At 32.4% G+C, this 27,954-nt stretch overlaps 1 protein-coding gene across 6 annotated transcripts; it reads left to right on the top strand.

Moving 5' to 3' along the window:
• The first annotated feature begins 62 nt into the window (after window positions 1-62).
• On the top strand, window positions 63-27,897 carry LOC140054374 (UDP-N-acetylhexosamine pyrophosphorylase-like). 6 transcript variants are annotated; one of them, XM_072099347.1, is made up of 12 exons: window positions 63-133; window positions 4,078-4,361; window positions 4,981-5,185; window positions 5,746-5,921; window positions 10,890-11,059; window positions 11,667-11,860; window positions 12,220-12,360; window positions 12,881-13,066; window positions 13,822-13,851; window positions 14,849-14,890; window positions 17,291-17,363; window positions 18,638-21,745. In XM_072099347.1, the coding sequence occupies exons 2-12, from the start codon at window positions 4,091-4,093 to the stop codon at window positions 18,728-18,730; spliced, it is 1,581 nt and encodes a 526-aa protein (XP_071955448.1). In that variant the 5' UTR covers window positions 63-133; window positions 4,078-4,090; the 3' UTR covers window positions 18,731-21,745. The 6 variants fall into 6 exon arrangements, 5 of the variants coding, with proteins under 5 accessions (XP_071955448.1, XP_071955451.1, XP_071955450.1 ...); XM_072099348.1 differs by lacking the exon at window positions 63-133 and adding an exon at window positions 349-430; XR_011846511.1 differs by lacking the exons at window positions 13,822-13,851; window positions 14,849-14,890; window positions 17,291-17,363; window positions 18,638-21,745 and adding exons at window positions 25,774-25,863; window positions 27,378-27,421; window positions 27,866-27,897.
• The last annotated feature ends 57 nt before the right edge of the window (window positions 27,898-27,954 follow it).

Consider the following 27,954-nt stretch of genomic DNA (forward strand, 5'->3'; position numbering starts at 1 on the left):
GGCCTCCTTAAAAAGTTATGACGCGTTTTTTAACTTCCGGTTTTCGTGGCAGTGTTTTAAGTGGATGCGATCTACTGGGCAGCGGTTTTGTTTACCGTAACCTAATTAATTTGCGGAGGAGGTATTTTGACAGGTAATTATATGTATTCCTTATTAAATCCCAACTAGAAATATTTATAAACCGTCTATGACTAGGCCTAGTGTTTTATTTTGCACTAGAGTATTCGATCGTTACATGAGAACATTCGCTAGGCCTAGGCCCTCCTAAAAAAGCCGCATAGCCATAGTAGCGTTGTTACCGCCGGTAGACCTAGATATCTAAAGAAAACACAGTTGCGTTTGGTGAGGCGCCTGGAAGGACAGTGAGTGTTATAAGGCTTTGTACTACCTAGGGGCCTTAGCTTGTATTACCGTATTAGGCCTAGTACTGGTAAGTTTTACTCTAGAACTAGGCCTAGGCCTAGACTTAATGTTATTTGCAAATTGCTGTAGTTTGACCATAATTAATAATAATAATTATAATATTGATAATTTATTAATTAGGCCTAGGCTAGTCTAGTACCGCCAACCCATTCTCTATCTAGGCGCTATCTCTACTACTAGGCTAGGTGGGGAACAGACGATCGGGACCACGGACGTTCGGGCCCAAGACGATCGGGCCCTGAAAACGTGGTCCCGATAGTCTTCAGCGTTGGGCCCGATCGTCATACCATTAGGCCCGATCGTCCAGTGTTTTCAGAACCACGTTGAGCCCGATAGTCTTACCAGTTGGTCCCGATCGTCTTAGCGTTAGGCCCGATAGTTTTGTGTTATATAAAATAATGTGCCTCCTCCTCCTCCTCGCCACATTTCATCATTTTTCATTCCTAGTGCTACTGTAGTGTCAAACGTGCTTTTCTTGCGTAATTAAGATTTTAATTAAAAAGGTTAAAGATGTATTGTCCCCAAAAACATGAAAAATAAAGATTAATTAAATCAGACTTTGAATATTTATTTTGTAGTTTAAATAAAGTCAATCACTTATAAAATAAATGGTTAAATTCAACCAAAAATCCACTGGCTGGCAGCCAATTTGACCATTTTTTGTTTTAAATTACATTTTTTTCAGGCAAATATATTTTTTTTCGATCCAATTTTTGGTCAAAGTGGATAACTATTATGTTACATTAAAATGGAATATTAAAAAAAAAAATTTGTTTTAATTATACAATAGTCAATACATCTTTAATTAGATTTTTTCTAAAGTATTTAATTAAGTTAACTCTGTTCCATCCACTTGACCACCACCCTCTGTGTATCAACAGTTGTTGTGAGTTTAAATACTGTTGTTTGCGATGCATGTCTTACGTTATCTGAACTAAAAAAAAAGGGTAAATTGCAAAAGCCAGACTCAATGACGACCAAAATGATCTATATTCTTTGCTAGTGCATCCTGAATATTGTGAAACAGTTTTTACAGTACTTATTCAATGTACAAATTGCGCAAGATAGACACTCTCTTGCTCAAATTGAAATTATGTAGGCTAAAACACAATATGATACAGTAAACTATGAAACATTTTTGGGAAAAACCCAGGATTAAATTTACTACTGAGAAAGTACATAAATGTATTGTACAGTAGTATTAATTTTTGTATACGTATAATAGAAATGACAGATGTTATGTTACACTCAGGACCTAATAATTTACAATTAAATTATACAGTAGTCGGTTACTGTACAGTAAGCAGTTAGCAACCATTAATTATTGATTTATTTTCTATTGTTGATGCCTTGTAAGTTGTAAATACATGTTGAGTTGACTAAATTACTGTAGGAGTTATGGTTATTTAAAAATGATTTTAAATCCTAACATTTAACTATAGTTCATTGCAGTGGACTATGCTTAAAACCCAATAAATTAACACGTAATAACAGAAATGTAACAAATTGTTTGGACTCATAACAAGTTGTTGATATTTACAAGATTATAAAACACATACTGTATGACAATGTATTAAAAATGAATCTACATAACTGTAAATTTATATTTATATAGATGCGTTGAGGCAGCAAAAATGCTCAATTGAAATCAAGAGCGAATATATATTTATGAATTAGATAGAACACAAGTGTCTATTACACGGTGTTTCACGTTAAACGGTCTTCAGATAGACTGAACAATACCGTATCTTAAGGTGTTATAAGGCTTTAGTCAGGTGGTATGTAAATTTTCTTGTTATGACAACATTTTGAAATCAGTTCAGACCTTTTGTTTAACAAATTTGTTTTGTTTACATTTAGAATACATAACTTTTCATCTAAACAAAGACTACAACGCCCATAAGCGGCGTTCTTAGTGGAGGAATATTTAATTACTTTCCATTTAATTGTAAACATTACGTCATTACTTTTCAAAGACCATACGTACTTTGAGAGCTCGGATTCTTTACTGTACGTTTCTTTTTTGAAAGATTTCTTGTGATTGTTAAACCTAGTTTTAAACTGCCCACCCGTCATACCAATATATGTCTTAGTTTCGTTATTGGTTATGACGTCGGCGGAGTAACTATAAATTTATGTATGTACAATACCGTACAGTGGTGCTTTACACACAGTACTGTAGTTTTGTATACTAAATACATTGAATATTAAAAACAATTACAATACAAAGGAAAATCTCTTGAATTTAACTCTCAAGTATTTCATGAAGTCCACTCAAGAATTGATCTTTTGATCTCATGGGCCTTTTAAGTAATATTAGTACATGTCATTGATTACATTCTTGTTTCTATAGTTACAGAATACTACACTATACTGACCCTTAAAAAAAAAAATTAAGTCAGTGCTTTTTTTTCTTGTACAGTCTAGATTTTGCTTAATTAATTTACTATTAAAGTATAATTTATTTTTTTTATTATTTTTTTTTTCATGTCTTATTCTCAAAGTTATTTGTGATCCACTTAGTGCTTCAGTGCAATGACACTGATAGTGCCATCATATTGATTAAAATAAATTAATAATATATTGATTTTGTGGTTAAAACAAGACATTTTTTTTTTAAATTATCTTTAATAACTGTAAAATAATACTGTACTAACTATTAGGAAAACAATGCCATGTTATTTCTTCTAATTCTATTGAAATACAGTACAGTGGACTACAGATAGTCACAACACCTTTACAAACTGTCTCAGCCTAAAAGCTTTGAACTAAATCTATTCAGATCATTTACTGTACTTACAAAAAAAGAATTGAAAAGTCATCAATAATATAATTAAGATTATAATAGAATTCCAATTTGTTTAGATGTTATCTTGAGCATAAAAAGAGGCAATAGTTTTACTACAAAGACAACTAGAAAGCCACTCCGAGAGTGCATACCTCCGCCTACTGTAAAATTCTCCTACATAAGATTTCTCCGGTAAAAAAAATATATATATTTGTTTGTGTCTTTAAATGCTGTTTGTGATTTAGGCTAATTTCACTACAAGCATGTGTATGCAAGTTTGGTGTAATGGTTATGTAACAAGCCTTTCAATTAACAATGGCTTCAGTTGACTAACAATAGAACAGCAACCAGCCTTAATAAGCTGACCAATAAGCCTATTCAGATCATCATTGACTGTTTTTGTTATTGTAAATTGATAAAGTCATCAATAATACAATAAAGATTAGATTAGAATTCCATTTGTTCCTAAAGGATTGATTCTTCCAGACAGAATTACTCTGTTTTTTTGCAATGAAACACTTTCTGTAGTGTACTGTAAGGTCTGTTTTATGCTACAGTATGAACGTCAATCAATAGATAAACATACATTGTTCTGACTTGCATTAATCAAAAGAAATTAGAAAACTTTTCATTCTAGGAACTATAGGATTAACCAATTAAGCTGTCTTTAATGAAATATTATTTTTAAAATATAGTCATAGTCATAGTCATCAATAATGAACAATAACATTGTTCAGTTTGAATTGATTAAATTATTTTTATTTTTTATTACTGTATAATGTTAATATAGCCTTAAATTTGAAACCGTACAATAGTTATTGATTAAAATTTTTTTAATTTATTTCTTTCATGTATCAATATTATAGATAAAAAGTAATTATGGATTTTGAAAGTCTTCGCAAGAAACTAGCAGAGCACAACCAGGAGCATTTGCTAGATTTTGTAAATGATTTAGATGAAAAAAGCAAACAAGTATTGTACAATGACATCACAAACACAAATATTGCAGAAGTCGTTAGGTTCTTCAATGCAGCCACCGCATCCATGGACACACAAACAAAAGTTGACGATAAGATGGAACCAATTCCAACAGAAATGTTTGGCTCTGTTACAAGATCCGGAAAAATCTTAAAGCAATGGGAAAAGACTGGTGAGTATCAGAACAGTAAAAAATGCACCTCTGTATACAATGTGCTCTAAACAGCGTTCAGTATACATTTTATAACATTTGATATTCAGAGAGTTCGATTTGTGATGGTAGTCAAACCATGTATTCAAAGCATACAGTAGAGATTTAAACAAGGTTTTTTGGGCTCTCCCAGGGTGTTTTCATACCCTGAGCTGTCGGTCTAATGAAACTATTGAACTGCAATACATACAGTAGATACAGAGTCTGTATGAATTAAAGCAGTCACCCCTTCTCCAGCTTTCACTTGGTTTCTTTTGTTTGTTTTTTTCATTCTTCTACCCATTTTGTAGAGTACATTTTATGTACAATTATACTGTATGTACTGTACACTACCATAATCATGTAATTCTGAAATTACTATTTTGATCCCTGAACCTCAAACCCCCTTTTCAGAAATCTTGCAAAAGCCCAAGTCATTTACTTCATACTGTAATCATATGTTCATTAATTCATATTATATAAACACAACAGGCATAGAAATAAATTCCAAACCGCCCGGTGATACACTGAAAATTATTTAATTAATTTTTTAAACGATAAAGATATAATTCATATTATATGTAATCTTTTACTTTGTTAGGTTTGGAAGCAGTTGGAAAATCCAAAGTCTGTGTCTTACTGCTGGCAGGAGGACAGGGAACAAGGCTGGGTGTAAACTATCCAAAAGGCATGTATAACGTAGGCCTACCATCAGGCAAGCCACTCTACCATCTACAGGCAGAGAGAATCCTACGTCTACAACGGTACTCAAAGGAAGAAACTGGCTTATCTGGAACAATACCTTGGTAAGTAAAGAAACATCAATCAACAACTTTATTTTTAATCCTGTACTTTACTTAAATTTGTTCAAAATAGCAATAAAACAATTTACCTGGTTAACTGTTTGACTGACATGCCATTAGAAAGTGGGCATCATCTGCATTGCTCCGCACAACTGTAAAATATTGCAAAAAAGCATGCACATTTTTGACAGACCAATCAGAGATGGATTTATGTCTGCTCACTATTCGCAACTCTAATATTTGTCTCCAAACAATTTTTAAAACATGGTTATGGTGAGCTTGGTTATTGAATTCCCTATCCCTATGGAGCGAAGTTTGACAAGACCAACACCCACATTTGTATGTATACTCATGTTTGTTAAAATTATATATATAAGTGAGTGGAAAAATAAACGAAACGAAACAACAACCATTTGTTTCATAAGCTTTGGCAGCAATTTATGATGGCATTTTATACACCCTGTTCTCTCATTTAATATCTTGATTTTATATGCAATTGCCCCTCTCTTTTGCCTTCTATGTGTTCTAAACATTTTCTTTAATATATATTTGATATTTTATAGGTACATAATGACGAGTGAACATACTCAAGAACCAACAGAAGAATACTTTGCATCGCGTAACTTCTTTGGCCTTCAGAAGGAAGATATTGTGTTCTTTGAACAGAATATGTTGCCATGTATGTCATTTGATGGCAAGATTATTATGAGTAACAAAGGCAAAATAGCACGGGCTCCAGGTAAGAAAGACGATGGCACCCTTCAGGGCTAGAATCTTGCCTTCAGGGCTAGAATCTTACCTTCATTCACTAACAAACCTCACAAACCTTTGCTAGTGGCAAAATGTGCAACCAATGTTAGCTTTTGTATATAACAAGTATTTACAAAAAAAAACCATAACCAACATTATTTTATACCTCCATGTAACCAGCAAACATGTAATGATCAGACAGTTAAATGTATTTTGTTTAGGTCTGTGTACTATTGTATTGTGTGTTATGGTGTAACCACACTTTAAAACTATTAAATCTCTAGACTTGAGATGTGCTATATAACAACTCATGAGAATGGTGCTATGCTTACATAAGCACTGCAGTGCTAGTAACATGTTTCCTTTCAAGTTTACAATGATAACTTTTGAGAGTCATAATGTTTAGATAGTAAAATAATGCAGTTTGTTTTGATGAATTTATAGGTTTCTATGTACGCAGTGCTTAGTTAGGTAAATTGTGGTGGCGCTATTCGATAATGCAACATGTAGTTTTATTTTGCTCTGAACCTCATGAATTAAATCTGCTAAAATCTTTGAAACCGGGATTTAAATTGTTCTTCAAAGTGGATGATATGATATATTAATTGATAATAAGTACTAGTACCAAGAAATTTGTATCAAAAAGGATATATTTTTCGATATTCTGGAAGCGTCTTTGCTAAGTCGGGGTAAGTCAACTGGACCCATGTGAAGCCTACAGTATCCATACAGAGGAGCATAGAGTCCTGGAAGCAGGGTGTAGGGGCTAGGCCTAGTGTTCCTTGAACTTAACAACCATGGCTGAAGGTAGGCCTACTACTAGAGGGAAGGCAAGGGATAGAAAGGATATGGAACTGGAACCTAGATTTAGGCCTGCAGATGCTAGGCCTAGGCCTAGCCAACCTGAACAGGAAGCAACTCCACAGTCAGTTGAGGGAGCTTGTGCTATCTGTAAAACCATCATAGGCGAAAAGGATAAGGGCGTAAATTGTGACATTTGTAAGAGGTGTTTCTGCCTGAAATGTTCAAAACTCTCAAATAAAATGTATGCTCTCCTCTCCGACAGCGAAATAAAGAATTTTTTATGGTCATGTGATACATGCCTTGTACAGTTACCTTTGTTGAAGAAAATTGCGGAGATAAATGAATTGCAGGAAAATATGAATGCGAGATTAAATATTGTGGAAAAAACGCAAAAAGATCAGGCGCTTAGAGCATCAATAACCAATAAAAACATTGAAGTCATTGAAAAAATCCAGGTCGACACAAGAAATAATTTGATAGAATTAAAAGAGAGCTACGATCTAATGGATGGGAAAATTAAAGAGAGTGTTCAGGAAGGCATTGAAGAATATAGAGATAGAGAATCTCGTAAATTAAATATTGTGATCGAAAATCTACCTGAATCTGATAACCAAAGTTCTCAGCAGAGACTGAAGGAAGACAGGGTTGCTATTGAGAAATTATTCAATGAGTGTCTAGAGATAGAGGGAGTTGAAATAACTGAAGTGATCAGGCTTGGGAAATACACGGAAGACGGGTGTAGAATGGCAAGAGTTTCTTTGGATAGCCTGAAAAGTAAAAGGGAAGTGATGGTAAATGCAAAAAAACTTAGAAGCACGGATCACGCATTTCTAAAGAACATATATATTAATCCTGATAGATCAAAAAAAGAGAGGCAAATGAACTATGAGTTAAGACAGGAACTAAGATCAAGGAAAGATAACGGCGAGATTGATCTTGTTATAAGAAGAGGTAAAATTATGAAGCGGGATAGCGAACTGGCGTTTGATCGTTTTCGAGGCCCTAGTTCATCATCATAAAGAATTTTCAAATATAGAATCTTTTTGTTTTGAAGAAAATTATTTTAACTTAGAAAGAAAAGTGAAACAAAAATTTATAAGAAAAAAAAATGTTCAGAGGACAAGAAAAAATTTAAAACTTTTATAGAAGGATTAAAGCAGAAGAAATCTAGATTAAGAAACGATGATATTGTTGATTTTCATGAGAAGTCGTTGAAATTTCTTTACACAAACGCAGATGCCCTGAGAAATAAAATGGGTGAGTTACGTGATATTATAAATCAAAGGAAACCTGATGTGGTTGCAATAACTGAAGTAAATAACAAAACTTGTACAGACATATTGGAAGTTGAGTTAAGCATCAAGGGATACACAAAATTTGATTCTGGCAGAAGTGGTAGAGGTGTGGTTATTTTTGCGAAGGAAGAGCTGAATGCCAGTATCTGTAACGAATTACTGAATTTAAATTTTGTGGAAGCACTATGGATCAAAATTGAAATAAATAAAAGGCAACAACTATTATGCGGATGTATTTACAGAAGTCCTAACAGTATTGACGAAAATAATCAAGCGTTACTATCTGCTATCAACAAAGCAAGTGAACTACTGTAAATAGTATTTCTGATTTCATCATGTTAGGAGATTTCAATTTTCCTGAAATTGATTGGATTTCTTGGAGTACAAATAAAAATGAAACACATAAAAGTAATCGGTTTATAGAATGCCTTAGAGATAATTTTCTATGCCAGTGTATACAGCAACCAACACGATTTCGAGATGGTCAAACACCTAACATACTCGACTTAGTAATCACCATGGATGAAACCAAAATAAGTGAAATTGAGATAGGTCCACCATTAGGAAAAAGCGACCACGTAACAATCTTGTTTTCATATGACTGTGTAACTAAAATACAAGAGAAAATGGAATATAAGCTAAATTTCAACAAGGGTGACTATATTAAAATGAAAGAACTGATTACTGAGGTGGACTACCAATTTGAAAATACAAATGTTGAAGAGGCCTGTGAAGCTTTAAATAAATCAATAAGAAATGCTGTTCAGATCTGTATTCCCAAGTCAAACATAAAAAAAGAAAATAAACCTATCTGGATGACTGGTGACGTTCAGAGGAAAATTAAAATGAAACATAATGCATGGAAAAAGTTTACAAGGTCTCGACAACAGAAGGATTATGACAGTTACAAAAAGGCAAGAAATATAGTAACAGGTGAAAAAAGGGCAGCAAAGATTGCACTGGAGCGGAAAATATGCAATGAAGTAAAAACAAATCCTAAAAGTTTCTGGAAATATGTAAGAGAGAAAACCAAAACAACTCAATCTATTGGATTGGTGAAGGATGGAAAGGGTAATATGGCTGATGACAATCAGCATAAAGCGGAAATTTTCAACGCATTTTTCACAAGTGTATTCACGAATGAAGACCTCGAGTCATTGCCAGAAGTTACACCAAGAGTTGACGTGGATGACCATTTGGAGTCAATTGAAGTGACAAAGGAGGAAGTGCTTACATGCCTTCAGTAGATGAACTCAAATAAATCAGCTGGACCAGATGACGTGCATCCAAGAGTACTGAAGGAACTTAAAGAAATTGTTGCAACTCCAATGACGTCAATATACAACAAATCACTATCGACTGGACAGTTACCGGAGTGCTGGAAATGTGCAAATGTAGTACCAATTTTTAAGAAAGGGGACAAGACGGAGGTCGGAAACTACAGGCCAGTAAGTTTGACATCTGTCGTATGCAAACTTTTGGAATCAATTGTGAGAGACAAAATTATACAGTTTCTAAATGATAGAAACCTTATTATAAAAGCACAGCATGGGTTTCGGAAAGGTAGATCTTGCGTCACACAATTGCTGGAGGTGATGGAAGAATGGACGAAATTGCTGGATGCGGGGGAAAACTTTGATGCTGTATATTTGGATTTTAGTAAGGCATTCGATTCTATCCCCCACCAGAGATTAATAACAAAATTGGAAGCGTACGGAATAAAAGGAAACCTACTGAGATGGATACATCAATTTTTGACAGGGAGGAGACAAAGAGTTAGAGTGGCCGAAGCATTTTCTGAATAGTCTACGGTTAAAAGCGGAGTCCCTCAAGGCAGCGTGTTAGGCCCTTTATTATTTATAATTTTCATAAACGACCTACCTGATGCAGTTAAATCTAAAGTATGGATGTTTGCAGATGACACTAAGATGTTTAATGTTGTGTATGAAAACAGAAATGATACTGTTCAAAATGATCTCAAGGCATTATCCGATTGGTCTAAAAGATGGCAGCTGAAATTCAACATTAATAAATGTAAAGTAATACATTATGGAAATTCAAATCCACAAATGCAATTCACTATGCCAACAGAGGAAGGTGACGAGGATCTGCCAAATGCCAATACTGAAAAGGACCTTGGAGTTACTTTTGATCAGTCTTTAAAATTTTCACTACATACGAATGAAGCTGTAAATAAAGCAAATAGACTCATTGGATTGGTAAGGCGATCTTTTGCTTACATGGATAAGGATATGTTCCTGCCCCTTTATAAAAGTATAATTCGACCTCATCTGGAATACGCAAGCTATATATGGTACCCTCTCCTAAAAGGTGATTTGGATAAGCTTGAAAGAGTGCAGCGTAGGGCCACTAAAATTGTCAAAAAGTTAAGAGATAAATCTTACGATCAGAGATTAAAAGAGCTTGGATTACCTACACTGAATTACAGAAGAAGGAGAGCAGACATTATACAAGTGTTTAAAATTATCAAGGGCTTGGATGGTATTGAAGCCGAAACCTTTTTTGACTTTAGAGAGGACAGTAGAACAAGGGGCCATCAATTCAAATTAAGAAAGCCAAGAGCCCGACTGAAAATCAGAAGCCACTCCTTTTCATGTAGAATCGTCAACACATGGAACAATCTATACCACACTACAGTACAAGCAGAAAACATAAATGCATTCAAGGATCAACTAAACAAAGACAGAGCAATGGGAGATAAATTTTGCTACCAATTCTAGATAAATACAGAAGAAATGGAGGGCGTTTAAAAGGCATTTGCCTTAATCAAGAGCCCGAAGATTCAAGTAAGATTCAAGTAAGAAATTGTTTTGATTGTTTTTATTTTATTCCTTTAGATGGAAATGGTGGATTGTATCGAGCTCTTGGAGAAAAGGTTCTTGGCGATATGGAACGACGTGGAATTCAATACATACATGTCTACTGTGTCGATAACATTCTTGTGAAGATGGCTGATCCAACATTTATAGGTTTCTGCATAAGTAAAGGAGCTAACTGCGGAGCTAAGGTAAGGTTTAAAAATGAATAGGTTTCTGCAAAGAGAAGCTTGGTTCCCACTATCGACGCAACGTTACCCAACCTACACAACATAAGCAAATTCCCTTCAAATAATTGTGCCCCTGACTGCGTGAAATCAAACCTGCTTATTTCGCGTCAAGGTTAGCATGCCGTAGACGTACTTTTGAGTACGCGCTGTACTATGTTTTCCTTGCGTTGTTGCGTGAAATCAAATTGATTTCCCGTAGCGATGTTGGCAGCACTGTTGTGTCATCGGTTCCCACTTGTAATTACGCATTATGTCACTTTGCATTGCTGCGTTGCCTTCTAGTGGGAACCACGCTTAAAGAGTTACTGTAACTTTGAACCTAGGTTATTGTAGAAAATGTAAGGTTTAAAACCAGTGATACGAATTTGGAGGTGATCCATAGTTGTTTAAATTGTATTTTGTAGATGGCATTTATACAAACTATAGATTAGACAAACATGAAACTGTGATTTTTTTAAATAAACTACAATGAAACAATTAAGTTTCAAATAAATTATCTATAGTACAATTTTATTACATTAAATATTTTAAGCTTTAATCTGAACACATTTTTTTCTTATTTTTCTAGGTTGTTGAAAAATCATATCCAACAGAACCAGTGGGTGTTGTATGTCGTGTGGATGGGAAATACCAGGTTGTGGAATACAGTGAGATAACGTTACGAACAGCCGAAAAGAGAAATGAAGATGGACGTTTAGTTTTCAGTGCTGGCAATATCTGCAACCATTTCTTCACCTTTGATTTTCTAAAAGAAGTTGTCAAGTATGAATAGTTAGATTTTTTATTTTAATAATTATTATATAAAACTAAAAAGTGTTTATGGGTTGAATGTGGTAGACTATTCAGTTGAAAGATTGACTGTTCTGCTCATCAAGTTACAGTACACACATGTGCAGGGTTAGGATAACGCCTCATCTCTAAGCAATGTGGTTAAAATTAAACAGTCTAGACTATCAAACTAATTTGATAAAAAAGTGTGAGTGCCCACATATGGTAGTAATATGAAATCATCATATGCATATATGGGCACATTATATTTTTGTCACATAAAGTTTTATAGTGTAGATAGCTTTAGGGCCAAAAAATAATATTAATTTGTGAATTGTTGTTTTTTTTTTCAGTGAGAATGAACCTTTCTTAAAACACCATGTGGCCAAGAAGAAGATACCGTATGTGAATGAACAGGGCAATATAATAACTCCAGAAAAACCAAATGGCATAAAAATGGAGAAGTTTGTCTTTGATGTCTTCGAGTTTTCAAAGTAAGCTGCTCTATCTAGTTTTTTTCTAAATAACTGAACATTTAAAACTTTAGTTTATAGTTTTCTGTGTAAAATAATTTTTAACTTTTTGTTTTCAGTGAGTTTGGTATTGTGAGAGTTGATTGTACTTTAAAAAAAAACATAATACAATTGTACTCATATCCAATGGATTGATTTCAGTGTGATCAATTTGCCAAGATTTACAAACAAATTTTACTGACATTACAACATATCAAACGGATAGTGTATTTCTGATTTAGTTGCCATATGTTATGTATGTAAAAGAAAGTGTTTTTTCATATGTCACATGCATGGAGGAAATATATTTCATCCATGTCACATGTCATATATCAAAACTTTTCTTTTTGCCAGAATGTTTGAATAACATTTACTGACATATCTTGTACAGGAAAAGTGAATGCACTTTGTAGTACTGAACAATACTGTATATTGAATACAATAAGAACATATAATATAGACAATTTTACAATTAAGTATATCTTTTTTCCTTTTTTAATAGTAATTTTGTAGTGTTTGAGGTCCTACGAGAGGATGAATTTTCACCACTAAAGAATAGTGATAAGGCTGAGAAAGACAACCCAACAACTGCTAAGCATGCACTAATGTCCCTACACCATAGATGGGTATTGAATGCTGGTGGATCCTTTGTTGACAAGAATGATTCCCTGATTCCAGCAATTCCAAGGTATTTCATACTGTAATTTGTTTTCTCCCAACTTGAACTTATCTATTTTACAGTAATTGAACTTTTTCTTGCCAGACTGAAGGAGTGGTACATATTGCAACCCCAACTTTTATAGTCATACTTTTTCGTTTTATATAATAACCAATCTACTCAAAATGTCCAAAGGCCTCTAGTCAAAAAAGGCTAAAAATGCCCAAGTCCTCCAGCGTTTGAGGGCCACTTAGGTCTCTAAACCAGGGCCTCTACATCACTGATAATAATTATAACAATTATAAGATACATTAGCAAAATCTTGGATATGCAGCAATTTAAAATATCTCAGTCAGCCCATTTGGAACATGTGGAAATGTTTTAAGGATATGACATTACCCTAACAGTCTTATAATAATCCAGATAAAAGGCCTGATAAGTTCAAATAAGTTTTTGTTCATTTTTTATATATCTATTCTTGTGAATTACTTTGTAAAAGAGGTTGATCATTTTCATAGATATCATAGATCTTGTCAGTGTCTTAGAGAATAAAACTGATACGTTCACATGATAAATTTGCCACTTTAAACAATTATAAAACCATTAATACTCTTAAATGACATACATGTTCAGTGGGGTTGAGGGAAAGCTAGGAAAAAATTATTTTCTAGATATTTATGTAGTATTTTTGTCAAAAAGATCATAATTCGATTGTAGGATTGATGTCTGTATTTGCTATATTACAGTAGTTATTTTAAAAATCTCTCTCACTACTTTTCTTCCAGCAAACGATTAAAACTTGACACAACAATAAGGTGAACATGACAATTTTAACATACAATTCTATTTATAAATACAAATAAAGTTTTTGTCTATGTACTGTACATTATAATAATAAATATGGGCACACTGAATACTAACATCATCTTTTATCTAGGATATGTTTACAATGTAATTATATATACAGTTCACTCTAAAGTACTAAATTTATTATATATATTAACTACAAGACAAGTCACTAAATTCAAGATTTTTTTGCTGTATGTTATTTTCGCAGTTCATCTGGTGCACTCAGTGAAAATGTTATACTGTACAATCAACTCTCACAACGGACTGAAATCTAGAAACTCTCCTAAAGCCAGACATTTTTTAGGTTCAAAGCTCCCACATACTGAACACCAGACTTTTCAGAAAACCAAACAATTAGGCCCAAAGGTGTCCAGTATTGAGAAAGTTGGCTGTACACATTCATGTTTCTAGAATATAACCTCATGCAAAAAAACAAATCTCAATGCTCAGTTCAACAACTATGGTCAGTTGAATCAGTCAATAAAATTCCTCGTTTACAATTAATAATGTGCCAATTTTTACCATTTTTTTTTACAAAAAGTGCATCCAGTTGAGGAACATGTACAGAAAAAAAGTCTTGATTATGTCTTTAACAGATTTTTTTTGCGTGTTCCGATTAGTTGTTAGTAGTAGCACAAAGTTTTTGTTCTTACTAAAACACAGAATAATTATATAAAATATATAAAAAAAATATATAAACTTTTGTCTGAATCATCATAACTAGTTACACAGTATCTTCTAGTTCTTTACAATTCACAGGATTAGTATTTTAATATGTATTTTTTTAATATTATTTATTCAAGCACACACCTATCAACACTAATGAACATATTTATGTTTATCATGCATGAGTATATAAAATTATGAAATCATATTTATCAATTATTAATATAATTTTAAGAAAAAAAACAATCTAGAAAAAAATATTATTTTATTTACAAATCTTTGTCTGCTAAACTACAGGAAACCGAAAACAATGGCGTCTGACAAGAATGGAAATGACAGGTATAATTTGCAGTAAACAAATATTTTTTTAGATCTAAATACATTTTTTAGTTTATATATCAAATTTAATTCATCATGAATTTTACATGTCGTTGCTATTCTTTCAAAACCTTGTATTGTACTATTGTTTAAATTAAGTTATTGTACCCAATTTGTTGTCAGAGGTATGATTCAAACAATGGTGACATTTGTAGTAGCAACAGCCAATCAAAAAGGCAAAAAATTGTTTATATACTATATACAAAGTATTGTATATTCAATACAGTACCAGCTTTTGATACTACAAAATTAATTCCTAGCATATGTCGGGTAAACGCAAAACCATGTACGTTTTCAAATGAATTAATTCAAAATACTGATTAAAAACAGAATTTTGTTTATTATTTTGTATTATTTTAGTGAAATCTGTTTGTTTATACAGATTACACATTTACAAGCGAAAAAATATATTAAACATATATGCCCTTATATTTTCTGAAGACAAAAGGTTTTGAAAGAATGGCGACGATTTATCATTTAAACTTTGGAAACGTTTCTTTCTACAAATTTCCTTCCCATACACTAGAACTATTATTTTCTACACAATATTTCAGCTTTTTCTATATTCATACAAAAACACTGATCAGCTAGCTATTCTATCACTATATTATTGCAATATTTGAATAATATATCATTAACATTTACTGTAAATACACATATATCATTTTGAATGACTTACAATTTATTATGGTCTCATGCCCCAAAGTTGGCTTTAATTACCTCTTTCAATAGAGTATATATTATTCATATTTTATACCTGTACTAGCCCATAGGCAGGGTTTGTATAGGGAGCTCTATTTACCCATAGAGAGGAAAAATTATGATGAGGTGGCTAGTATATAGGTAATACCTAGTTATCATCATTTATCTGCTGTTGATCTATTTGTTTGAAAAGGGGTACTTTAAGAATAGAGTTAAACTAGGTACGGGCTAGTTATATAACAATTTATTTAAATCTTATTAAGCGAAAATCATTCTTATAAAATTGTATCAAAGCAATCATCAATCTTACATCCTTACATTTTACTATTTATAAATTCCTATACATTACTAAATGTTTAAACTTTCAGTATTTTTATTTTATTTGACTCCTTATCCTTTCATTACATCCAATCCTCCCCTTGTTTTGCATGGATAAAATTCTTCAGATTACATTTTAAAATCATACATTCTTTTGTTTTATTTGTTTTTCTTTTAATTAAAATATACAATGAATTATAATCATTAAAGCACTCCGATTCCAATTTCACCAACATGTTTGACTGGGAGAAACTAGTGTGCATTTTTGTGCCGAATTTTAATTTATTTAAGTTTATTTTTTATTCTCCTTTCCTTGCCATGTCAATTATAGAGTTTAATATTTATGTCATAAAAGCAAAGAACCAACATATTCTTGAGTTTAGCCTTAATATATAAAGTGTTAAAGAATCACAAACAAATGAAATAAGCCATTAAAACTTAAAAGGTTTGCCAGTGTAGACCAGTTTTCTGCTTTGCAGAAGTTAGGCCATCATGCACCTTCTTGAAAAACTGGTTTGCTGAAGATTGTAACTCAGCCAATCAAATAACAGTATAGTAGTCATGTGATGCTAAAGATTAATAAAATGACAGTGTCCACAAACTAGTATAGTTATAGGCACCACAAACCTCTCCAAACAATGGTAAATTCGGTGTTGGCAAAACTAAAATTGCTAGTGTAGATTATCTTTACACTTTACTGACATTGTTGTCATTAGTGTCATGACAGTCTGGTGTTACTACAAAGGCAGCCTCAAAATTGCACTTAATTTGAGGTTGCAGCGTAAAATGACATAAACCTAGTTGGTTTTTTTGTGCATAATAACATTGTTTTTGTGGAGGAAAATAATCTAGAGTTTATGGAGAAAGTTGTATACCACAATCAATTATATAATACAATAGTTTTTATTTAGTCGTTTATTACCATGTGGGATGTGAAACATTAAGTCTGTATGTACTTTATCAATGAAGTGTATAATTCTGCTCCAAGCAATTGATGCATTTTCGCCTGCTGTTAACCCCATCCGATGAGAACCAGCATTATTCTAGACAAAATCTTATTACTGCTGTATAAGATATCCGTTAACTATTAGGAAGCATTCGCAGCATAAATACTTAATTTGATACTCTTCGGTTTACGCTATTTTCCAGAAATAAGGTTCTCGATGCAAGTAACTAAAGTTTTTTGTGATGCTTGCGTATGCGGAGATAGATTTGTTTACAAAGTGGACGGAGCTTGCATGTTCAATATTGGGAAATAGCGTTACATGCTCCTGTGAAAGCTCCCTATTAAGGTCAAAGAGATAAACTCCATCAGTACAATTTACATTTTTATCATTACAGACGTAGTGCCAATGATGTTGATCATTCTCTAGTCATATGTGAAGTCTCACCTCTTGTTTCTTATGCTGGAGAGGTATGTGTATTATAAGACTTTTTTGTAAAGATTTGCATGACAAATAAATGCATAGTGATTAGGCACTATAAACTTAAGGTTTCCATGTACATCATGTATTTAAAATATGAAATAAAGTTGGGAATGTCAATACATTTCATGTATGCTACCAGTAGATTTTGACCCCATCATTCCAGTGGAGTGTAACCAATGCCAGTGTTTACATTACATAAGGTACAGTATGGTTCAATCTGCCAAGACAACAATGATGTCTTCATCATCGTTGTCTAGTTGAATAATACTAGTCCAGGTTAAACATGGACAGCCACATATATCACTAATGAAAAAACAGTTGATTTAAGTTGTTTTTTATGTGAATTTCTATAGCTTCGCTGGTTCATCATTTTTAGAAACACATGGTGTACTACAAACCTTACTTTTCTTAATAGTCTTATAATGTTAGCCTATACCTGTAGCTATTTAGTCTAGAGGACAACAATCTGTAAAGATGCTTAGAAATCAATGGAGGGGGAGTGGAATGTTAGAGGCTTGTGTATCTACCTTATTTAGATCTGATTTTATGCACATTTTATATAAAAAGTTTTTGCCTCGTATTGGCGGTCATTTTTAAAAATGGCCGCCAATACGAGGCAAAAACTGAAGTGAGTCAACATGGCCTAGAGTGATCAGAAGGGATTTGTTAGGATATCTGGCTATGTTGACAACCTCTAACATACCACTCCCCCTAACTCATTTTTTTTTTCAAATTTGTTGCCTAGACTAATTCCATATAAAACGTTTGATAAATTGTTTAGAAAATGTATGTAAATATAAAAAGTAATCAGTATAAGATAACTGAATTTGAATTACTGTATTTGTTATCATCAAATAGATGGAAGTAGATGACCAATAGGAAAACATTTGACATCAGAAATGTGTATTGTTAAAAGTCATTAAACAACATTCAACAGTAATAATTAATAATAATAATCATATTGTATTTTCCACTGTAAAATTTGTAATTGAAGTTTTTCATCACTGATCATTTGGATTTTTAACATATCATTTGAACACTTTCCCCTTAGTCACTAGCTAGTTTTAGTTTGGCAAGAGGTTCTCTAAGTTCCCTATTAATGTATACCAGTTGACAAACTGACGAAAACTAGTTTGCAAAAGTTCGCAAACAGTGGCAAACACAGAGCAAACAAAAGTATAGATTAGGCTAAAGTTCCACATAAATTAAGCAAATTCCCTTATTGCAGTAAAGTGATATTTTCTTGTTTTTTTTCTTTCAGGGCTTAGAGGAAGTGGTAAGCAACAAGCGCTTTCAGTCACCTTTGCTGCTCACAGAGAAATATATTAAAGATAAAGAAATGCAGATTAAATAGCTGATTATTTCAAAGGCTTCTACTTATCACCAATGATGTACCAATGAAGTTATTGTAATTCCTTCCATAGAAACCTAAAGTGGAAACTTGAACAATTTACCACCTTTAAATTAAAATGATTCTATTCAGAGGACATCCTTTTGAGGGGACACTTTCTTGTGAAACAAAAAATACAGGGCAATATATGTTTTAACACAATCAACCCAGTTTGAAAATTGTATAGACAACTTCTTGTTGTAGGAAAGATTATAAATAACAGAAGCAAATTTTGAAAACAAAGTTTTTGTTCTTCACATGTTCTAGTAGGGTTTCCACTTTAGAGTTTTAATTGCCTTATTTAGATATATTTATAATTATGTTTGAAAAGTCTTGTATCAAGACATACTGTAAGTCTTCACTAATATATTATTGAATATCAAATATTAACCACTATTTGTTTTCTTTATACAAATATAATAATAATAATACCTTTCTGTCACATTTTTTTCTATAAATTTATTTTAGTGATTACGAATATTTGGAATGTTTCGACCAATGAGTTTATTTAATTGACGACCAAAAATCCACTATTGTTAATTCCAGTTTTTTACATATTTTCTCAAATCTTTGAGTGCTTTTGTATTCAAATTGATGTTTTTTTCTATTTTTATGACGTTTTTATACAAACCTCTCAGGTCAGTTTGCAGTATGATTTGTTTGTATAGAAGAAATTCATATAAGCCACTTTTATCATAAGCAATTGTTGTTCAACCAGCAAAAAAGTATAAAGTTTTGTGTGTAAAGTCAAAGATAATAAAAGGAGAAGATACAACAGTTCCGTTGGCGGCGTAAACCACATCCGGGTTACTATTTGCCTACGCCTGAAGGTGGCGCACTTCTTTTTCGATAGAAGAAGTGTGCCACCTTCAGGCGTGGGTAAGGTAAAACTATCTATAAAAATGCAAACGATGATTATTTATCAAAATGATTATCAAAATATTAATAATATCAAAATTAGTAGAGCACAGACGCGAGAACACATCAGATCCATCCAAACGTGGAATTAGACGGGAACCATATCTAGAGCCCGCCGTCGTTCGGCTGCTGGATTCTTACGCGTCCATGAAAGCACGTCCGCGTTTCCTATCCTTCTATATATAATAGCGCGTACTGTTGATTCTTTACCTATTTATATTCTTTGGTAAAGTGTAATTATTTGTAAAATGCACAGCTCTGTATTAAATCTTTCCTTGACCAATGGCCCAAATATGTCCATTCGGCTTACTATTTGTAAAAAGAAAAGCATTTTTGCACATATGGCGTGTCATAACTCTACTTTAGCTGGAATAAAAATATCAAAATGGCCTCTGGTAACACTATCTAAACAGAAACAATTTTCTGTGACAGTCAAGCTAAAACAATGCTCAAATCATGACATTGAGGTCTGCTTATCTGTACCATTTGCATTTCCTTCACATTCTTTAAAATTTAAAAAAAAAGCTTAGCATCTGATAAAAATCAACAAACATTCTTGTTTGATATCCCCAATATTTATTTATAGTGTAATGTAGCAATATTTTATTATAGTTTCTAACCAAAAATAAGGTGACTATTACATTTTCGAGATACTATCACATTCTCATCCATATTGCTTGTTTATGTTAATTATTTCAATTAAGTTGATGGTTTAATCTGTTAGTTATAAGTTCTTTGCTTGTTAGTGTGCTTTTGCTAGTACAGTATAATGTTTAAAAGAGGTTAAATTTATGTATTTTTTTCTTGTATTTACTTTATTCAGTTATTGACCTGAAGTTACATCAATTATCTTTATTATCAATCATATTTGAATAATAATGTTATGCTTTTGTAGTTTTTTTCTGATTAGTGTTAATTAATGTTTCAGTTGTATTGGTAATAGTCTGTTAAGTATAATTTTGCTGTTTCTGGTTTGTATTGTAAAATTAATAAAACAAATAATAATATAATAAGTAAAATAATAAAATATATTACAACATCTTTACAAGATAAGAATTTTGACACTACGTGTCTATGGATTTCTGGTGGCGGCAAAACTATTTTAATTTCTGTATATACTGTACTATTGTATGAAATTCTTCAGTACTTGGTGTATTTTTGAGCTGAGGCTAATTTGAAATGATGACAATATTAATAATCATAATCCTATTTACCATGTAGAATGTGTTTTAAATTATGGGCTGGACCACCTTGGTGTATTTAAGATTGAGCCAAATTTGTCTAAGCATCCAAGGTGGACCACATTGAATGTCTAAGCATGGCACCACATTAGATATGTCTAAGCATGCACCACATTAGATGTGTCTAAGCATGCACCACATTAGATGTGTCTAAGCATGCACCACCTTAGATTTGCCTAAGCATCAACCACATTAGACATGTCTAAGAATGAATTCCAAAGGTTGTCTCTAAGCATGCACCACATTAGATGTGGTTAAGCATAAACCACATTAGATGCGTCTAAGCATCAACCACATTAGATGTGTCTAAGCATGCACCACATTAGATGTGTCTAAGTATGCACCACCTTAGACATATCTAAGAATGGAATCCAAAGGATGTCTCTAAGCATGAACCACATTAAATGTGTGTTTAAACATGGCCCTTTTGGATGTGTCTAATGAAGCATGAGCCACATGGTCTGAACTATGGACCACATTTAATGTGTTTAACAACTTTGGTGGATCTGTCGAGACCACCTTGATGTGTTCCACCTTGGAAGAAATAATGTGATTTTGTGAAAAGGGTTACAGTACTGTATATCAATCTCATGATGTACAGAACATTATTTGTCGATTTTCTCTTATTTGCACCTGAGCCTTATCAATATAGAGTTATATTTGAATTATGTTTTTTTAAAATAAATCAAGGTTAAATTAAATAAATTGTGATAAAAAATTTCAATCACAATTTCTATTTATTTACATGTCTTTATTATAAAAGACTAAATAATTTTATTGAAACAATGTTGTAATAAATTGATAACGAGATTATATAAATGCAAGTGTTTGAATGCTTTCTTTTAATCCGACCAATTTCAATGAATTGGACCGGGAGTATAAACACACGATGGGTTTCACATATTGTTACAGATGACGTCAACCTTATTGATTTTGTCCTGGTTACCGTATTGATGACGTATATATATATATATATTATTGATCTATTTTAGATCGAGTTGACGTGTCAGACAATAGATACATGACCTTTCATGATTTTTTTGGATTTATTACATAACCTTATTGATTTTTATTGATTTTGTCCTGATCACCGTATTGATGACGTATATATATATATATATATATTATTGATCTATTTTTGATCGAGTTGACGTGTCAGACAATAGATACATGACCTTTCATGATTTTTTTTTTATTTATTACATAACCAAATTTAAATGATGTTCCGGTATTTGCTTTTGATTGCTGCGCATGCGCCACCTGAAATCATATGCAGCGATATTGCGTGAAGTTTTCACTTCCGTAGAAAATGTTTTTAAAAAATAATAGAGGACAATAAAATATCCTTTTAAAGGGTCGATTTGACAAATGTCTCTTCAATTAAAAATCACAACGGTTTTGGTGCTAGTTAAAAAGACAAACAAAAGATGAAGATGGGATGAGTATAGTAAGATAGTAGCAATCGATAGACCTTTTCTCCATTTCAATTTCTTTTTTCATATCACTGTCTCAGCCGAAGCTGAGTTAATGCGTATTTACATTAAAATGTATAAAACGATAAAAGTATTTAAGAGCGGTTAGTAGACTACAAATATCAACCTATTTCATTAAAAAGTGGCCAAAAGCCAAAAAATGGATTTTCTTCATACTTTTGTTTAACAAAAAATATAACAAAACTGAAATATTTTTTGGAAAAAAATATGAATGATTTGCCAGGGTAACAGGTGTGTGATTTTTCCTCCACAAAAAACGCAAATTTTACCATTTTCGCATGTGAATTTTCCCTTCTTTAGATATGGCACCTATGTAAAACGAAAAAGAAATTGTAAATTGTTTTTGTGAAATCTTTTTCTACCAATCTTGCTTTAATGTAAATGCTTTTGGAAGAAACTGAACCAAACACCCTTATTTCAGCCCCAACAAACTCCACTAGTATCTAAAACATATAAAAATGATTTAAGATATGACTACTAAAATTCTCATATATACGGTATATAATATATGATAGGCCTATACTTTGATTCATTTAAGCATCGTTATGCACATGTTTATAGCTATGAATATGTACCGTATGTACACAAGTTAACAAAACACTGAGTTCTAGATTATTAAACAATTTTGGTTAGGGTTTGATCAAAAATAGCCATAAGTACAGTAGTAAAACATTTAATTTTTTATATCAATGTATAGAGTAATTTCTACTCTACATTTCGGTTTTAATATTTGATTCAATTTGAATTCAGTTCAAATGCTATGCCATTACTTTGAATCTTGTGAAGGGATTGCCTTTACAAATTTAAATTTAGAAAAAAATAAATATAAATAAACTTAATAAATTATTTTAACAATAAAGACATAAAAAAATGAATATAATACCAGTAAATAAAATTATGAACAGAAAAAAGTACAGCTGCAGGGCATAGAGTGAATATGATGACAAAATAGATATTAAAAGCTAAAGTCACGGAAAATGAAACAACGACCATATCAAACAGATCGATTTAGTAATGAAAGTGAATAATAGGGAATACAATATAGGTCTTCTTGCAGCACATCTATACAAGAATTTGTTTGCAGAATATTACGTAATCAGATATAATAATTGATCATATTTCTTGACAGAAGCGATTTTGGTGAGTAGTTTGCACTACATACAAATTTGTTTTAGTGTATTCTAATATTTTCAATATTATTAATAACTCTTAAGTAAGGAAAGCCAATTACATGACTAGTGTGCGTTTTTAATAAAGCTACTGTAAAATAACTTCGAGATAGATCGTTTCTGTCAAGTATTCATGTTGATTCCAAATTATCGTTTATTGTTTATTATACGCATTATTTTCAGCATTCAGTGTCTCTAAGATTAATTAAGCCGAATTTGTCTGGACCAATTTGGATGTGTTTAAGTATGCACTATATTAGATTTGTCTAAGCATGCACCACATTAGATTTGTCTCAGCATGCACCACATTAGATATGTCTAAGCATGCACCACATTAGATATGTCTAAGCATGCACCACATTAGATATGTCTAAGCATGGCACTACATTAGATATGTCTAAGCATGGCAACACATTATATTTGTCTAAGCATGGCACTACATTAGATTTGTCTAAGCATGGCACCACATTCGATTTGTCTAAGCATGGAGGTATCTCCATGGTCTAAGCATGGTACCACATTAGATTTGTCTAAGCATGGAGGTATCTCCATGGTCTAAGCATGCACCATATTAGATTTGTCTAAACATGCACCACATTAGATTTGTCTAAGCATGCACCACATTAGATTTGTCTAAGCATGCACCACATTAGATTTGTCTAAGCATGGAGGTATCTCCATGGTCTAAGCATGGTACCACATTAGATATGTCTAAGCATGCACCACATTATATTTGTCTAAGCATGCACCACATTAGATTTGTCTAAGCATGGCACCACATTAGATTTGTCTAAGCATAGCACCACATTGGATTTGTCTAAGCATGCACCACATTAGATTTGTCTAAGCATGGAGGTATCTCCATGGTCTAAGCATGGTACCACATTAGATATGTCTAAGCATGCACCACATTAGATTTGTCTAAGCATGGAGGTATCTCCATGGTCTAAGCATGGTACCACATTAGATATGTCTAAGCATGCACCACATTATATTGTCTAAGCATGCACCACATTAGATATGTCTAAGCATGCACCACATTATATTTGTCTAAGAATGCACCACATTATATTTGTCTAAGCATGCACCACACTAGATGTGTCTAAGCATGCACCACATTAGATATGTCTAAGCATGCACCACATTAGATGTGTCTAAGCATGGAGGTATCTCCATGGTCTAAGCATGGTACCACATTAGATATGTCTAAGCATGCACCACATTATATTTGTCTAAGCATGCACCACATTAGATATGTCTAAGCATGCACCACATTATATTTGTCTAAGCATGCACCACATTAGATATGTCTAAGCATGCACCACATTAGATTTGTCTAAGCATGCACCACATTAGATGTGTCTAAGCATGCACCACATTAGATTTGTCTAAGCATGCACCACATTAGATTTGTCTAAGCATGCACCATAGATATGCCTAAGCATGCACCATATTATATGTGTCTAAGCATGCACCACATCGGATGTTTCTAAGCATGGAAAAGTTAATAATAAATTAATATAACTTTAGTAATTTAACTCTTCTCCGTCTCTGTACCATATTACATGTGCCTATTAAGTATAGATTACATTAGATGTGTCATAAATGTATTGCATGAGCCACATTGAATATGTCTAATAGACCATGTTGTATGTGTCTAAGCATGCACCACATTAGATTGTTTGAACTATGGAGCACATTGGATGTGTTTAATGTATGAACTCATGGTGGGCTACCTTGGTAGTTTTCTAGAAGAAAAATTTTGTGAAAAGGCTGGATTACAGTGTATAGCAATCTCATGATGTACATAATACTATGTGTCGATTTCTTAATTGTTTGTACCTGATCCATAACATTAAGTTATATTTAAATTATGCTTAATGTCCCCAACACATGAACAACGGTATAACCTTTGACCACAATTTGAAAGTAATTTTGTAGTTTGTAATAAAGTTATTCACTTTCGAAGAAAATTAATGTGATTGCGGGGCGCCCTCGCAATCATCTTTTGACAGCGTGAGCACCTCATCCTTTTCAACTCACGCTGTAAACAGATTACCACGCCAGTTTTTGGCTAAGTAAAATAACATTAACATGGTTGCAGGGCCCTTTTCCCCTGCAACTTGATGATATCTGTCCACACACATTTTTCTTTCCGTCTTAATTGCACAAAGATTTTCTTACAGATACACCATGTCAGGACGGAAAAGAACTAACAAGAGGTAAAAAATACGGAATGGTCTTCTGGTTGACTATTTTTTTCTTGAACTTTTCAGGTATGTAGGCCTAAATAATTTACTTTAATCTACTAAGCTATTATGTCACATTATAATGAGCGACTTTATTCAGCAAATTACAGATTTGTAACTTTGACATTTTTTAGCCATAATACTCCTGATTCTCTAAAATATTTACATTTTACAATACCACACATTGGGTCCGTAGTAGCTAAAAGTGGGCTGTGTTTGTATTGCGAAAGTGTATGAATATATAGAATGCTACCGAACTCAATAATGAATGATAAAGAATTATCTCAAGTTCAATATTTTGTTTGAATTGAACATCAACGCGTCTATTTGTTCACTGGTTTTTATCGTTTCTCACTTGGGCTATTGGTTAATCCGAGCATTCAATTTCAAGACATTTTTGCAGAACATCTCTAAGAGTTTGTCACAGTAAACCCAACAACATTACCTATTTTATATATTTATAATTAATTGAGCATAACGTGAGTTTGGTAAGTAATAATAATATGTTTAAATTTATTAATAAATGGCACATTGTAAAAGATGAAAACAACGTAGGCTGTGTCTTTGTTGAGAACTAGACACATCCGGACAGGCTTATATATTGATGCTATTGATTTGAATTTTTGTTCAATTTCGGCACCAAAAGAAATACAGAAAAAAAAAACCAATATACCCTAATTTATAAAGTAAACATATTGTCAGCGAACTGGATCACTGTATAACGACTTTTCTTTTACATAAATACAAATAAATATAATTTTGAATAGTTTAAAAAAATAAATATATAACAAAATCAAATAAAAAGATTCAATCGATTTAATTTATTTTCCACATACTACATCTACTACTACAACCAAGTACATGGAGGATGCATAGACTTAGATCTTTAAGCTAATAAGGCAACCTTAGAAAATAATAATAATTACAATAAACATAAAAGCAGTGAATAAATAAGTAAATAAATAAAGCAGGGGAGAATTTAGGTATCAAAATAGTGTTGACAAATCTTTTTCTTAAAAGCTAAATCCTTTAGGCCTATACACCGCGCGTCTCACTTGTGTTCGCCACTGTACTTTGTGCCTACGTTTTTTAGCAAGCATGTGTATGGTGATCCGCATGTGAAAAGTTTCGTTTTTATTGTTTGCCATTCATGTTGTGATGTGTTCCCTTTGTTCTTTCGCTTAGCCTCTCTCTCTCCAATTTTAGCTAGTGTGTGTTCATTTAATCTATGCATATGACCATACCATGTCAACCTTCTTTACGTCATTCAATCTCTCCTTCTTTTTTTTATACAATTCTTTTTCAATTTTTTATTTTCTCCGGCCACATTATACCTATTATTATCTTTGGGAATTTTCCTTGAAAGACATCGATTTCATGTTGTAGAGATACAGTACTGTCATTGTCCACAGTTTTAATATTACACAAAAATGTGCTTGTATAATGTATACGTTGAAGTTTAAATGTATATTAGTGTTTACAAGATCGCAGTAATTGTTTGTAGATATATAACTCAATACGTATATTCTGTATACCTTTAGTGTAGAAGAATTAATTTTTACTCACATTCACAATGGATAAAAAGGTAAATTATTTTCCTCTTATCTTATTTATACCTTGGTTTACTTTACAACTATTAATTATATATATATATACAGCATTGTTATACTTTTATATATATAAACAAATCAGGCAAAGAACATTAATTTTAAACCGCCCGGTGATATACTGAAATTTAATTAATTAATTTGAAACGATAAAGATGAGGAAATCTGTGAGAATGAGGAAAATATATATATATATATTTCAAATTTTTTTTATACACTTTGAAGTATTCTATTCCCTTATGTTGTAACATTAACGCTCAGCATGATGTTTAACTTGTATGATTAAACACAAATTAAACGCCTAGTTTTTAATGTGTAAGCATAGAATAGACTGATATTCGTTCCTGCCAAGTATTTATGATTCCAAATTATCATTAATTTATATTTTTTTTAATGGTTTTATTATACGCATTCTATTTCAGCACTCGGTGTTTGTAATAATCGTTATAGCAGTTTTTACAATAGAATTCATTTTGAAAGCATCAATTAAGCCTACATTTCAAGAACGAAA

This window comes from Antedon mediterranea, chromosome 7, assembly GCF_964355755.1.
Source record: "Antedon mediterranea chromosome 7, ecAntMedi1.1, whole genome shotgun sequence".
In the NCBI taxonomy this organism is placed as follows: Eukaryota; Metazoa; Echinodermata; class Crinoidea; order Comatulida; family Antedonidae; genus Antedon; species Antedon mediterranea.

Bases quoted from the DNA above. Each gene is read 5' to 3' on its own strand.
- LOC140054374 (XM_072099347.1), top strand. From the start codon at position 4,091: ATGGATTTTGAAAGTCTTCGCAAGAAACTAGCAGAGCACAACCAGGAG. The intron at 4,362-4,980 runs GTGAGTATCAGA...TTACTTTGTTAG, and splicing joins AAAGCAATGGGAAAAGACTG to GTTTGGAAGCAGTTGGAAAA. The intron at 5,922-10,889 runs GTAAGAAAGACG...TTATTCCTTTAG, and splicing joins CAAAATAGCACGGGCTCCAG to ATGGAAATGGTGGATTGTAT.